Source organism: Lactuca virosa, chromosome 1 (assembly GCF_052849685.1).
Source record: "Lactuca virosa cultivar CGN04683 chromosome 1, Lactuca_virosa_CGN04683_v6, whole genome shotgun sequence".
In the NCBI taxonomy this organism is placed as follows: Eukaryota; Viridiplantae; Streptophyta; class Magnoliopsida; order Asterales; family Asteraceae; genus Lactuca; species Lactuca virosa.
The window spans coordinates 229,412,534-229,428,542 of record NC_136426.1 but is presented as its reverse complement, the minus strand read 5'-3'; the positions used below and the strand labels follow the sequence as shown (position 1 = coordinate 229,428,542).

Sequence of the window (16,009 nt, the reverse complement as noted above, 5' to 3'; positions counted from 1 at the left end):
TCGGTGATTATGATTAGATCAGTAGGATCGAGAATCAATAAGATGGAGAGAAACATCGGAGCAGTTCGAAAGGGCATTGGATCTGTTCATTGGTAGATTAGAGCATTAAGGGTGTAAAAGAATACTTTCAAAAGGTTATTAAGAAATTGGGTATTCTGGTTAGTAGATCAAATAAACTCCATCAAAAATTAAATTGTCCATCAGAAGTAGTAGGGACGACTAGTCAAAAGATGAAGTCAGTATTCAAAGTCAACATGGCTGAGCAATAACATAATCTTTTCTATTCGATTAAGAACAGGGTTATGATTCAGAGGATGGGATGCTTAGGAGAATAATCTGACACCTCGAATTGACAGATATCCGTTTGTAATTTCTTTGTTCTTAGTAGAAGCATTCAACCAGAGTACCACAAGTTCAGCTTTTACAAATGGAGTGGGAATTGGAAGCCTCAAAAACATTCACTGTTTCATCTTAGCCAGAAAAGTGGCTGCTCGCTGAAATCTCAAACAAATTTACACATTACAATCATGTGATACAAAACAACAAATTGCACATGGTATGATCGGGGGAAATAAGGTTCAAGTGAAACGTTATTTATTTCTTACTTTGTAAATCTTCGTATCAATTATTTTAGCCATATACAATTATGACAAACGTGTTCGATTTTCTTATCAACAAACTTTATAAGCTGCAAAAAGAGAGAAGCATATATAAAATGTTACGTTGTTACTCCTGAATTCCTGATGAAATCAAAAACTTTCTTTTCATTTATCTTTCAAACTCTATCGATGCTAACTACAACATCCAAATATGAATTTTCTGAATGCGATTCAGATTCAATACATGATGAAGTTATCGTTATATAATAATTTATGTTTTTTAATAAACAAAATGTTCAACATTTATGAACCTCTTAAATCCACTTGTTCAAAATCAGATCGGAAGGGGAAGATCCGCATATAATAATACCAACCATGTCCATCAAACAGTGGGACCTTACATATATAATCACCTTCTTTAAACCCAAACCTGTAAAATACAAGTGCCATGTCCTCCCTCATAACTATCGTGTCCGAATCATATATAGCCTCTAGTAAACTTTGTGCAAAGAAAACATGGAGTCTCTCCCATGATTCATCAATTGTAAGAACCCAAATCTCCCAAGAAAGACGACCTGGTGTCATACAAGCAAACCCCAACTTGCCTTGATATTTTACGAGTTTCCTTGGAATGAGAATATAATCGAGGTCTTCAATAGGAATTGAAAAGGGTGTCCATTTTTCAGAATATGCATTAAATTTCAATACATCGTTGTTTGTCGTTAACACGTAGATGGATCCCCTCACGGTGATCGGTTGTTGGCAAGGCAAAAAGTCATGAAAAGGCAATACTAAAAGATCTTGTCGTCTCCATGTCCATGCTCTTGAGTCGAAAATTTCACAATAATATGTTGTATAATATTGATCATACCTTGAAAAAAAAAACACAATCAAAATAAGTAGTTATAATTTGGAAAAACGAGAAACACAGAAATAAAACTAGAAAATTTATGCAACTAACAACAAAACATACTTGGGATTAAATTTAGGTTCGGATAATCTGATAATCTTATAACGCAATGGCTTTGAACCCGTCACAACCATGGAAACTCTCTTGGTTAAATACTTGGTTTTGGGATTTGGCAAAGCCAAAACCTGCTTAGTTGTAGGCTTACACACATGGTAACGAACCAAGCCATCAACCATTGGATGAGGAACCTCAAAAACTATGATTCCTTGCTCTGAAGATGCTAGAATTTCGGCATTGTGTGGTAGAAAACCAAGATCAAGACTTTTTGACCCATGTGATGGAGCAAACTCAGTGAAATCGCACCCATTTTGACCCCTTACAACTAGAAAACCAGATACAATGTTGTTTCTTTGCTTGTACACGTTCAGAAGATGTGGATGGTATGTGAGATTTTCATATTCTTTGTTTGTACAACGCATCCTACCAAGAGTGTTTAGTGATGTTCTTAAAAGAATCTCTATCCTCAAGTTGTAAAATAACTTGGAATCCATTCTGTGAGAATGTTTTTATATAACAAATAAGAAAATAAAAATTTAGTAATTCTACCACATGGTCAAATTCTCTTTCGCGCATTTCCACAAACACTTGTCGTACAATATATATCGAAAGGGAAATTCTATACTTACCCTCCCAAATTGCTTAGTGTAGTGGAATAGTGTTTGATTTGACAATTTATGTGAGTATAGTAGCACCTATAGAAAATAATAACAATTTAAAACTCTCACAGAATGCTTGTATGATATGGAAACATACATACATGTTTTCATCTGCTCAAATAGTCTTTGTTCATTTATAGTTAATCTACAAAAATAAATAAAATAAAAAGCCTTCTCTAAGGGAGTACGCTCTTCTCTTGAAATACAGTTCAAATTATATATTATTATAACAGTTTAAAACTCTGACAGAATGTTTGTATGATATGGAAACATAAATACATGCAATGAGAAATATTCTAAGGGGGTGTTTGGCTAAGCTTATTAAGGGCTTATTTTTTCGAGTTTATTTTTCATAAGCTCATTTTTTCTAACTTATTTTTCTTAAATCCGGCTTATTTTCTTAGTGTAAGTCATAATAAGCTCATAAGTTAGAAAATAAGTCAGAAAAAATGAGCTTATGCTCGGAAAAAAAAAAGCCTTTAATAAGCTAAAACAAACACCCCTTAAGTTAAATCTATACCAGACTTAATATTAAAATGATCTTCATCCCCTTGATCAATTTAGCAAATGCATAAATCAAAAGGTAGCAACTACCAACACCAGGCAATGAGAAATATTTTACGTTCTTCACTGTGATGACACAACGCTCAATAACAGACCCATCAATGTAGCTTTCATCATAGCTCCTACAAATCACTCAATTAAAGATTTAATTTTTTTTAGATCCTACTCAGTTGCACATTTTCAAAAATAAATCGTAATTTATAATATTAATTTTCTTATCTCAACTCTCAAGAATCGAACTAATTTGTATTACTAAAGCATCGATTAGTGTGCAATCAAGCACCATACAGTATCAAGTGAAAATAATCGAAGTCAGTTAAATTATACGATTCTAACCTTTGACAGAAGTGATAGCTTGCTTAATCCATGGTAAACAGGGGATTTGGTGTCTATATCTTTCGTATCAGATGATTAAAGCAAAGAGCACCAAGAGAAATTAAACTTGGATCTGATAACCAGGCGACGGTGGAGAGGGAAGCGCCGGAGATGGAGATCCCCTCTATATCTCTTCGATTCGCAGGTGGGCATAAAAATAATGAAAAACAAGGAAGGAGATGAAAGTATATGTTCTGGTGCGTTCTGGTTGTGGAGGAAGCAATTAGTGCTTGGCGATGGTGTTGGGCAGCAATGGTGGCCGGACTGTAGTTGAGAAGCGATGAAGATGGAGATCGGAGAAGTGGTAGGTTATGCGTTGACCCTTCATTCCTTAAATAATGGAATTAAATTAAAGATAGTATTAGTTTCCAAATTTATAAATATTTAATTATAAAAAAATTTAATTTGATTTGTCGTTATTTATTTAATTAATTATTTTTTTTAATTTTTATTAATTTGTATATCCATACAATATATTTAGAGAACATATTAACTTATTTTTAGGGCTAAGTAACGATATCAATTATTGTGTGGAAGAATTGATTAATTAGAATTGAGGAAAAACAAATTTTGATCAATTTTATAATTAAAATTTTAATAATTATGAAAAAATTAATTAAATTATATAGTTGTAAGGCCCTGAAATCTAGGATCCGAACCAGTGATCAAACAAATAACAATCAAACAAGATTAGAATGGAGTAGCAGAAGATTAAACCAAGCTTTGCACACGTTTATATCAAAGAAACGTAAGGTACAACTTGGACACACACACATAGACCGTAAACTCTGTGAACTGACAACAACAACTGACAGACTCTGACAAGCCCTATATATAGGGGAAAGGCTGGCCGTAAACAGACTATTGGCTGTAAACATATCCAAACAACTCTATTACATGACAAAAGACCCATTAAGACCTATGGAGAAGAAGTAGAAGAAGAAGATGATGAATCTTGAATGTATTGAAGATATGAATGATGCTCCTTACACAAGATTCTCTCACACACACTATTCTTCTCTCTACCTTTCTCTCTTTAGAATATGCTTTCCACCTATAGCCTTTTCTCTAGCCTCACCCACCTCTTGTTCATTGAAGACCTTGACTCGTTTTTTGACAGTATCCGTGATGTTACTCATCCAGCAACGGAGATAAGGGATACAGAAGATGTTCTTGAAACAACGCCTCTTACTTCCAACCCAATGGCTGACACTACAACTCCTATGGAGACAACTTCAGGGATTCCTCCCCTTGGGGATGTTACTCCTACTACTGAGCCATCTGTGAGTAAACTGTTGACGATTCTGACCTCCCGGTCTCCGTTAAAAAGGAGAAGACGCGATCCGAGACAAGGAGTATTCATTTTAGATCAATCTCAAGGCCATCAGACTCAACCAACAACTACTCCAACAAGTACTTTTGTTGCTGTTTCATCTGTACCATCCCACGAAAGACCAAGCACCATTCTTGAAGTTGGTGGTTCATCAGCTCCCCCGGGATCATCTCCTCCTAGGCCTTTTCATGATGCTGCCTCTGAGAGGCTTGCTATGCATCTGGCCCAACAACAAAGCTCAGTGCCTTCCTCCCGCGCTAAAGGAATTTCTATAGAGGAAAGCCACTCAGGAGAGGATGATTCCACCATGCACGAACTTAGAAAGGAGATCGGTGTGCTAAACCAGAAAAACATTGAGCTTGATATTCGTGTAGCTGGTCTTGAAGCCGAAAAAGCTCAGCTTAACATTCGTGTTGCAGATCTTGAAGCAGATAAGACTCTGAAATCAAAGCAAATCTCTGATCTGCAAACACACCTGGGAACCTTAACTGCAAGCTATTTTGACTTGAAGAAGAAACTGGCAGAAGAACTTGGCGACAAGTTCAAATCATCCGTTCAAGAATCCAATGCTAGCCGGTCATCTCAAGATCCCCATGTTGACCCGCCCGCTGAAAGAAGAACTCGGATCGTTGATCGTTTTGAAAAAGAACCAGTTCAAGCACCCAACGTTGTTGCACTAAAACGCGCCAGATTAGCAGCATTCGACAAGAAAAAACAATTATTGTTCAAGAAGAGCTCAGATCAGAATGCTCCTGGAGATCAACCCAAAGTCACCGTCACCGATCTTGAAAAGAAAAGATTTGGACACAAGTACGGTGATAGATCAGGAATTGTCTCATGGGGCTTTCATGACAAGTTAAACATGTGGTTAGTGAAACGCAAAAGCTTAAACGTGGAGTATTACAAAGACTTCCATGATTTCAGTTCATGGACAAGGGTTGATCTTTCAGAACTATCCAGTGCTCCATTTGCAAATCCATCAGGTAATCCACGGGCAACTCATTTCAAGATGTATTTGGAGAACCAAATAAAGAAGGGATTTCCTAACATGAAGACTGCTGAGTCCTTCATTAAAAGATTCCCTGACATACTGGATCCCAAGACAAATCAGCCTTTCTAGACTGTGATGTGGCCACCGACCAACCAAGTTAGGCAGATTCCTGTGTTGCAAAACTTCCGTGATGGATCTCTTGCGAATATGCATTACTGGGTGTATGATGAAACCACTGCGTCTGCTGTCATTTAGTTTCAAGATGGTTGTTTTCGCCTGTTCGACAAAAGAGACCTACTTCAATTCGGAAAGTGGGATATTCATCATTTGGCACAACATCAGATCAAAGTGGCTGAAGAGATCTTCGAGAGTGCTGCTAAAGAATACACGTCAATGGTTGCAGAGATCATTGCAAAAGAGATGTGGAGTGGCGTGATGGGGGGGGGGGGGGGGGTTCTGATGTGCTTATCATTGAAAAGGACTAAGTCAAAGCTAGCCTCAAATCAAGGGGGATTGAAGGGTCTAGTTTATGTTTTGGGCTAGGCTATCTGATGTATAGGTCTTAATGGGTCTTTTGTCATGTAATAGAGTTGTTTGGATGTGTTTACGGCCAATAGTCTGTTTACGGCCGAAAACCTGTTTACGGCCAGCCTTTCCCCTATATATAGGGCTTGTCAGAGTCTGTCAGTTGTTGTTTTCAGTTCACATAGTTTACGGTCTATGTGTGTGTGTCCAAGTTGTACCTGACGTTTCTTTGATATAAACGTGTGCAAAGCTTGGTTTAATCTTCTTCTACTCCATTCTAATCTTGTTTGATTGTTATTTGTTTGATCACTGGTTCGGATCCTAGATTTCAGGGCCTTACAATAGTTTCTAAAAAAAGTTGCTATAAAGGATTAAAGGTATTTTAATCTTTTAGGGTGAGAACTAAAATAATTAAATAAATAAATAGGGATATATAGAAAATTCAAGATTGGTTTTTTCTTAAATAATGTAAATGTATTCTAAAAGAATACATTTGAACTATAATCAAAAATAATTTTCATTATAAAAGAATACTTTTATTCTTGATTTTTTTTGTTTAATAATTTTGATCAGATTTTTAAGGATCCTTGAAACTTGGTTGCAAATAATCAACATTACGAATCTAAAATATCATTCTTTTAGATACACCAAATTGGCTTTTTACAATAACATTTTTAAGAATATATATATGATTCTACTATATATGTATATGATACACGTTATTCTGATTTTTACAATTAGGATACATTTCAATTTGCCATTCAATAAATCAGATTGTATTAAAAAAAAACTAAAGAATCATAATACTATCAAAATAATTGAACACCCTGTTTCGAGTCGTTTCATAATTCGGGGTCGTGACTCGAAGATCAGTTATCATAAGGCTTCAGACTTTAGGGAAATAAAGGTTTAGACCCATTGGGATGAGGGTAATGTAGATTATGTGATCCAAGAGTTTGGTTTGTGCTTTGGAGCCCAATGGTATAATAGTGAAAATGATGGTTTGGGCCTTTTATGAATTAAGAATTTTAGTTCGAGGTGTTTTAAGTAAAAAATAATTAGATAGGGTTGTAGAGTTCCTCAGTACCTTTCCGTGGATATAAGGATCATCGAAAACGAAGTTTGAATGAAGAAGTTATGACCGTTTGAAGTTATACGGGTTTTGGGCTAAGCCGAGTACGATGGGCATACAGGGCGTACACTGGGTGTACTGGGTTGGGATGATCACGGAGTGTCATTGAGTACGTTGGACGTACTCCAGTCATATGCAAACCCTAATTTAGGGTCTTAGACCATATTTAAAGGCCTTAACTCGTTTCCAAGCCCTTTTATCTTCAGCCTCCATCCCCTCTAACCCAAGATTCAAAACTTTAGCCCCATTTGGAAGAATTTTGAGCCTTGGAGTGATTTTGGTGGATTTTTGGTGCATTTGGAAAAAGAAGAACTCCTTGGAGAAGTGTTGGTTATAATGGAGCTAGGGATGTCAACGGGGGCAAACGGGAGCGAAAATAGGTGCCCCCGCCCCCGCCCCCGAAATCAGCTGTCGCTCCAGCCCCCGGATCCCCCGTTTACACAGCCCCCGGTCCCGCCCCCGGTTACCTCCATCGCCCCCGGTCCCGCCCCCGTTCCCCCGGTTCCCCGGCTTAAGATTGGATTTTTTTTTTGCTAAAAAACTGCTTTGTTTTTGGCAAAAATACTATTTTTAATAAATTTAAAAGCTTAGAATCTAATCTTTTAGAAACTAAAACATTAAAAATCCAACAATTCCAACAATCTTACAAAGACAAATCCAACAATCTTACGAAGACAAATCCAACATTACAAATGCAAAATATGACAAATCCAAAATTACAAATATAAAACACTAATTCACCACATCTTCAGTATCCATTAGTTTCCTTCAACTCTTCATTCACTGACATTCGAATATCCTCCCTAAATAAATAACAAAAATAATAATAAAATAAATGATTATATTAGTTTCTTCAATACAAAACGACAAACTGAACAATCTTACCTCAAGTCCCTCGTCGTCTTCATCTGAATGTACATCATCACCATTAATAACACAACCTAACAAAGAAAAAATAAATAAAGGTAATAAGCATAATATATTAAAATGAATTAAAAAACAATGGTTCAAGCAAATTCATACATACCTTTTTACCCGCCCATAGCCAATTTTGAGTGCATATGATAGCTTCAATTGTTGACGGAAGAAGTCTACTCCTATGTGGACCAACGATTCTACCACTTGTAGAAAAAGAAGACTCCGAAGCAATAGTAAGCTCTTGATAAATTGTGACAAACCGAAATTTCTATTCTGTACAACCCTTCAATTCAATAGAAGTCAGAACAGTTTCTGCTAACTTTCAAGCTTTTTGGAATAAGTTTGAGTGTTTATAAGTTAATACTTGAGGAGATAACAGGAGAGAGGATGCCCTAGGGTTTATTGTGTAGCAATAATGTCCCAAAACTCCAAGAGTTTGGAGTTTACGGCCTAAACAAGGGTGTTTACGGCCGTAAACCCTAAGGGGAGGGGTATAAATATGACACTTAGTCATATTTACCATTTTTTTCACCATTTTCAAGTCTAGAACTCAAATCCTCTCAAGTATCAACCAACTTTTCTTCTTGATCTTCAACTATGTAAGTGTTTCTTACCCTAGAAAGTTGATATCTTGCTTAACCTAGTGATATAACATGATTCCATCTGTGAAATCATTCCAAAAGTGTAGATCTTCAAGTTTCACCAAGAACACCAAGAACACACACTAGTGTTCTTGGACTTTTAGCACCTTTCAAGCTTCTCTATTGTAAGTACCCTTACCCTAGTGTGCTATAAGGCTTCTTACACTTCTTAATCATCTAGAAAACACAAAGATTCAAAGGATCAAAGGTGTTTACGGTCCAAGAACACCTTCGACCGTAAACCCTAAAAAGGGTGCCAAAGTGTGCCCTAGACCCTTATAAGCCTTGGAAACTAGCCTAGACTCCTTCCTTGATGTGCTTAGTACTTGAAAACATCAAAAGACCATAAACCATTTGGGTTTACGGCCGTAAACCCAAAGACAAATGGTCCAAGGACCGTAAACTCCACAAAGGAGTGAAATGGTGCCCCAAATCCCTTCCGAAGGCTTACACTTGAAGTAGGAATGCTTCTTAGGACTTGTAGAGCTTCAAAACACAAAATGGTCGAGAACCATGAGTTTACGGCCGTAAACTCATGTGTTTACGACCGTAAACTCATGGGTTTACGACCGTAAACTCATTAAGTGGTGGTCACAAAACCGTAAACTCCAAGGGAGTTTACCCTTGAACCCTAAACTCAATAGCAAGGTCCTACCACCGTTAGATGCAATCCTTAGGACTTATAGCACTTAAATCAAGTGTTTTACATGTCTTAGGATGTCTTAACTTGATAAATTAGTTGTTTTATAACTAATTGGATACATATATGTGTCATTATATGTTAACTAGGATCCTTGTGTGTGCTCAAGTCTTCACTTGACACCTAGCATCCTATACATTCCGTTCATCCAAACCACTCACTACAGGTGAGTTCATACCCCTTAATCAACCTTTTTAAATGTTTTTAAATGCTTTTATGGGGGGGATACAAGTTGATCTATATTAGTTATTATATCAATCACATGTGATTAATAACTACCAAATAAGTGGTTTTCTTACGATCTATGTGTGTGTGTCCAAGTTGTACCAGACGTTTCTTTGATATAAACGTGTGCAAAGCTTGGTTTAATCTTCTTCTACTCCATTCTAATCTTGTTTGATTGTTATTTGTTTGATCACTGGTTCGGATCCTAGATTTCAGGGCCTTACAATAGTTTCTAAAAAAAGTTGCTATAAAGGATTAAAGGTATTTTAATCTTTTAGGGTGAGAACTAAAATAATTAAATAAATAAATAGGGATATATAGAAAATTCAAGATTGGTTTTTTCTTAAATAATGTAAATGTATTCTAAAAGAATACATTTGAACTATAATCAAAAATAATTTTCATTATAAAAGAATACTTTTATTCTTGATTTTTTTTGTTTAATAATTTTGATCAGATTTTTAAGGATCCTTGAAACTTGGTTGCAAATAATCAACATTACGAATCTAAAATATCATTCTTTTAGATACACCAAATTGGCTTTTTACAATAACATTTTTAAGAATATATATATGATTCTACTATATATGTATATGATACACGTTATTCTGATTTTTACAATTAGGATACATTTCAATTTGCCATTCAATAAATCAGATTGTATTAAAAAAAAACTAAAGAATCATAATACTATCAAAATAATTGAACACCCTGTTTCGAGTCGTTTCATAATTCGGGGTCGTGACTCGAAGATCAGTTATCATAAGGCTTCAGACTTTAGGGAAATAAAGGTTTAGACCCATTGGGATGAGGGTAATGTAGATTATGTGATCCAAGAGTTTGGTTTGTGCTTTGGAGCCCAATGGTATAATAGTGAAAATGATGGTTTGGGCCTTTTATGAATTAAGAATTTTAGTTCGAGGTGTTTTAAGTAAAAAATAATTAGATAGGGTTGTAGAGTTCCTCAGTACCTTTCCGTGGATATAAGGATCATCGAAAACGAAGTTTGAATGAAGAAGTTATGACCGTTTGAAGTTATACGGGTTTTGGGCTAAGCCGAGTACGATGGGCATACAGGGCGTACACTGGGTGTACTGGGTTGGGATGATCACGGAGTGTCATTGAGTACGTTGGACGTACTCCAGTCATATGCAAACCCTAATTTAGGGTCTTAGACCATATTTAAAGGCCTTAACTCGTTTCCAAGCCCTTTTATCTTCAGCCTCCATCCCCTCTAACCCAAGATTCAAAACTCTAGCCCCATTTGGAAGAATTTTGAGCCTTGGAGTGATTTTGGTGGATTTTTGGTGCATTTGGAAAAAGAAGAACTCCTTGGAGAAGTGTTGGTTATAATGGAGCTAGGGATGTCAACGGGGGCAAACGGGAGCGAAAATAGGTGCCCCCGCCCCCGCCCCCGAAATCAGCTGTCGCTCCAGCCCCCGGATCCCCCGTTTACACAGCCCCCGGTCCCGCCCCCGGTTACCTCCATCGCCCCCGGTCCCGCCCCCGTTCCCCCGGTTCCCCGGCTTAAGATTGGATTTTTTTTTTTGCTAAAAAACTGCTTTGTTTTTGGCAAAAATACTATTTTTAATAAATTTAAAAGCTTAGAATCTAATCTTTTAGAAACTAAAACATTAAAAATCCAACAATTCCAACAATCTTACAAAGACAAATCCAACAATCTTACGAAGACAAATCCAACATTACAAATGCAAAATATGACAAATCCAAAATTACAAATATAAAACACTAATTCACCACATCTTCAGTATCCATTAGTTTCCTTCAACTCTTCATTCACTGACATTCGAATATCCTCCCTAAATAAATAACAAAAATAATAATAAAATAAATGATTATATTAGTTTCTTCAATACAAAACGACAAACTGAACAATCTTACCTCAAGTCCCTCGTCGTCTTCATCTGAATGTACATCATCACCATTAATAACACAACCTAACAAAGAAAAAATAAATAAAGGTAATAAGCATAATATATTAAAATGAATTAAAAAACAATGGTTCAAGCAAATTCATACATACCTTTTTACCCGCCCATAGCCAATTTTGAGTGCATATGATAGCTTCAATTGTTGACGGAAGAAGTCTACTCCTATGTGGACCAACGATTCTACCACTTGTAGAAAAAGAAGACTCCGAAGCAATAGTAAGCTCTTGATAAATTGTGACAAACCGAAATTTCTATTCTGTACAACCCTTCAATTCAATAGAAGTCAGAACAGTTTCTACTAACTTTCAAGCTTTTTGGAATAAGTTTGAGTGTTTATAAGTTAATACTTGAGGAGATAACAGGAGAGAGGATGCCCTAGGGTTTATTGTGTAGCAATAATGTCCCAAAACTCCAAGAGTTTGGAGTTTACGGCCTAAACAAGGGTGTTTACGGCCGTAAACCCTAAGGGGAGGGGTATAAATATGACACTTAGTCATATTTACCATTTTTTTCACCATTTTCAAGTCTAGAACTCAAATCCTCTCAAGTATCAACCAACTTTTCTTCTTGATCTTCAACTATGTAAGCGTTTCTTACCCTAGAAAGTTGATATCTTGCTTAACCTAGTGATATAACATGATTCCATCTGTGAAATCATTCCAAAAGTGTAGATCTTCAAGTTTCACCAAGAACACCAAGAACACACACTAGTGTTCTTGGACTTTTAGCACCTTTCAAGCTTCTCTATTGTAAGTACCCTTACCCTAGTGTGCTATAAGGCTTCTTACACTTCTTAATCATCTAGAAAACACAAAGATTCAAAGGATCAAAGGTGTTTACGGTCCAAGAACACCTTGGACCGTAAACCCTAAAAAGGGTGCCAAAGTGTGCCCTAGACCCTTATAAGCCTTGGAAACTAGCCTAGACTCCTTCCTTGATGTGCTTAGTACTTGAAAACATCAAAAGACCATAAACCATTTGGGTTTACGGCCGTAAACCCAAAGACAAATGGTCCAAGGACCGTAAACTCCACAAAGGAGTGAAATGGTGCCCCAAATCCCTTCCGAAGGCTTACACTTGAAGTAGGAATGCTTCTTAGGACTTGTAGAGCTTCAAAACACAAAATGGTCGAGAACCATGAGTTTACGGCCGTAAACTCATGTGTTTACGACCGTAAACTCATGGGTTTACGACCGTAAACTCATTAAGTGGTGGTCACAAAACCGTAAACTCCAAGGGAGTTTACCCTTGAACCCTAAACTCAATAGCAAGGTCCTACCACCGTTAGATGCAATCCTTAGGACTTATAGCACTTAAATCAAGTGTTTTACATGTCTTAGGATGTCTTAACTTGATAAATTAGTTGTTTTATAACTAATTGGATACATATATGTGTCATTATATGTTAACTAGGATCCTTGTGTGTGCTCAAGTCTTCACTTGACACCTAGCATCCTATACATTCCGTTCATCCAAACCACTCACTACAGGTGAGTTCATACCCCTTAATCAACCTTTTTAAATGTTTTTAAATGCTTTTATGGGGGGATACAAGTTGATCTATATTAGTTATTATATCAATCACATGTGATTAATAACTTCCAAATAAGTGGTTTTCTTACTTTTCAAACTATGTTACCAAACTGTTTTACTTCAAACTGTTTTACAAACTCTTTTACATGTCAAACACTTTTATTAAACTCTTTTAAACTTATATTCTGTTATATTGACAAATGCATGCTTATATATGTATAGTTATATAAGAAATGTTTAAAGGACTTAGGACGGCTAGCTCTCTTTAATTCCTTTTCCTTGTTTGGATGTGGCCTTAGGGTATCGGTTATTCGTTCGAATGTCGTCTAAATATTAGTTATATATCATGTATACATATATAGACATAAAAGTTCCTTCTTTCATTCAGTTCAATACCTTTGGGTAGCAAAGGCATACATAGATGTTTATACATTCAAATCATATTACTAGTAAGCTACTATAGGTGTAGCTTAGGGAATTACTAATACTATTACTAGAACTAGTAAGCTATTTCATTTTCCCATTGCATTCACTTTGTGATTTTCACACAATATACAGAAATGCTAAAACTATATTTTTGATAAATGATAGTCAGATTTGGGAAAATACACACTCTTACAAGAGACACACACAGATACTAGATGCCTTGGTAGAAGGCTACTTTTAGTAGCAAACATAGGGTTTTCTAGGATATTCAAAACTTTTACATACTTACACTTCACATACTTACAAATACATTCTTACGAACACAGACACTAAAATACTTATGATCTCACCAGCTTCAAAGCTGATACTCTCTTTCAAAATAACTTGTATCCTCAGGTCACCAGTAGACAGGTACCGGAGCCAGGTTTTAAAGAAGATGGAGCTCGTTCAAGACTCATCTTTTATTTTGATGTATATTTTGGTGTCTATATAACTTGACAGAACACACTTGTATGAAATTATAATATTAATGCAATGGATGATGTTGTTGCTTGTTTACTACTATTCATTGTTGTGATACTGTACATGACGTCCTCCGCCCCAGAACGTTTCCGCCGTTCTTGGTTTTGGGATGTGACATAAATCAAGAATTGATAAATCAAGAATTGATCAAACATGTAAGCTCTTGCTATATTCACAGTTGACTATAAGTGTAATAAGGGGAAAAAAAATTAAAAGTATAGTGCTTTGAAGGGTAGATTTTTAAATTAATTGGCCTAATAAGAAAATAACTGAAAGGAAAATGATGTACTAAAAAGTAATGAAAGTAGGATTATAGGGACAGTTGAAGATAAACGCATGACACATAAGAAATCCAAAGCATTTAGCAATATCAATTACTTCACTCCTTCCTCATCCTGGTAAAAAAAATTATAAATTTACAATTTATAAAGGGACAAATCTGTCGCTTGGACCACGAAAAATAATGATTAGGAGTTTGAGATAAGAGCAACAACCAAACATCTGCAAAGATGATTTGATCAAGCCAAATATAGACCCAAAAGCAAGACAACACTAAGCAGCCAAAAACCAATATTTTAAACTATAAAATAAAAATAAAACATCGTCATTTGACATAAATCGAGCAGCAATATAAATCGAGTTCTATATAAATCGAGTTCTTATATAAATCGATTTCTGATATAAATTGTGATACACTGTATGAAATTATGAAACCCGGAAGAGCTTAATTGCAAGCAGCAGAAATTGATAGCAGCAAGTGGTAGAAATTGATAGCAGCAGAAATCGATGAGAAACAGAATTACAGAAATCGTGAGGCAAGTGGTACATTACTGTCAAATGCGGAAGGCGTCGGCGGCGGTGACGGAAGAAAGCTGAAGTCGCAGGTTGCCGGTAGCAGTTGGAGACTTGGAGCAGTTGCAGTCGCAGTTGCCACTCGCCAGTCGGAGACTCGGAGTACGGGTCGTCTGGTCCTACCGCCTACGGGAACGGGAAGGAAGTTGAATTCCTCGAATATCCCATTCGTATTGTGAAGTGAAGACTGAAGACGGAAGTATTGACGGAAGAAAGCGAGATTGCGAGAAGCCCTAATTTTCCATCTATATATATATATATATATATATATATATATATATATATATATATATATATATATATATATATATATATATATATATATATATATATATATATATATATATATATATATATATATATATATATATATATATATATATATATATATATATATATATATATATATATATATATATATATATATAAATATAAAAGGGGCCCCCGCGGGAGTACGGGACGGAAATACTCACTCCCGCCCCCGGTCCCGATAATAAACGGGAGTTAATATCGCCCCCGCTCCCGCTCCCGAATTTTTTTTAAAATTAGTCCCGTACGGTATCGGGGTCCCACGGGAACGGGGTCCCGCGAGGGTTTTTGACATCCCTAACTGGAGCTGGTAGATCCAGACCTTGTTCATCTTGATCTAGCTTCTTAAGGTATAAAGTTGTAATCTTTATGGCTTTCTCATGTAGATCTAGTTTGGGGTTATGATTTGTCATGTTTTGGTCCCATGGTTGTAGTTCTTGTTAGTAGAAGTTACTCCAGAACCTTTGAGCCTCATATTTGGTCTTTGTTGAGGTCTTTTAGTCATAAAAATCGGATCTTGATAAGTATAATCATTCCATGCATGAATTGGTGTTCTTCGGATGAAGTTTGATATTTAGGGCTTTGGTTTGGACCCCATTAAGCCATGTAAAGTCATAAAGTCAGGAACTTTATGATTGAAGACACCCCTTAGAGGTTAGATCTGAGTTTGGACATTTTGGTCTAAACCATTAAGTGCTTAAAATGAGAAATGGTCACAAAGCGGGTACGTTGGGCGTACGTATGCATACGCTTCGCGTAATGCATGGTTTCCCTGATTCTCTTTTT

General features: G+C 36.1%; 1 protein-coding gene across 8 annotated transcripts; it reads right to left on the bottom strand.

Moving 5' to 3' along the window:
- Positions 1-737: 737 nt before the first annotated feature.
- On the bottom strand, positions 738-3,485 carry LOC145165096 (uncharacterized). Of its 8 annotated transcripts, none has more exons than XM_079083740.1 (5): positions 3,126-3,485; positions 2,746-2,911; positions 2,196-2,261; positions 1,573-2,061; positions 738-1,470 (listed from the first exon to the last, which is right to left on the bottom strand). In XM_079083740.1, exons 4-5 carry the CDS (start codon positions 2,058-2,060, stop codon positions 903-905), a joined length of 1,056 nt encoding a protein of 351 aa, XP_078939866.1. In that variant the 5' UTR covers position 2,061; positions 2,196-2,261; positions 2,746-2,911; positions 3,126-3,485; the 3' UTR covers positions 738-902. The 8 variants fall into 8 exon arrangements, with proteins under 8 accessions (XP_078939866.1, XP_078939882.1, XP_078939854.1 ...); XM_079083756.1 differs by having other exon boundaries at positions 2,848-2,911; XM_079083728.1 differs by having other exon boundaries at positions 2,196-2,911.
- Positions 3,486-16,009: the final 12,524 nt, after the last annotated feature.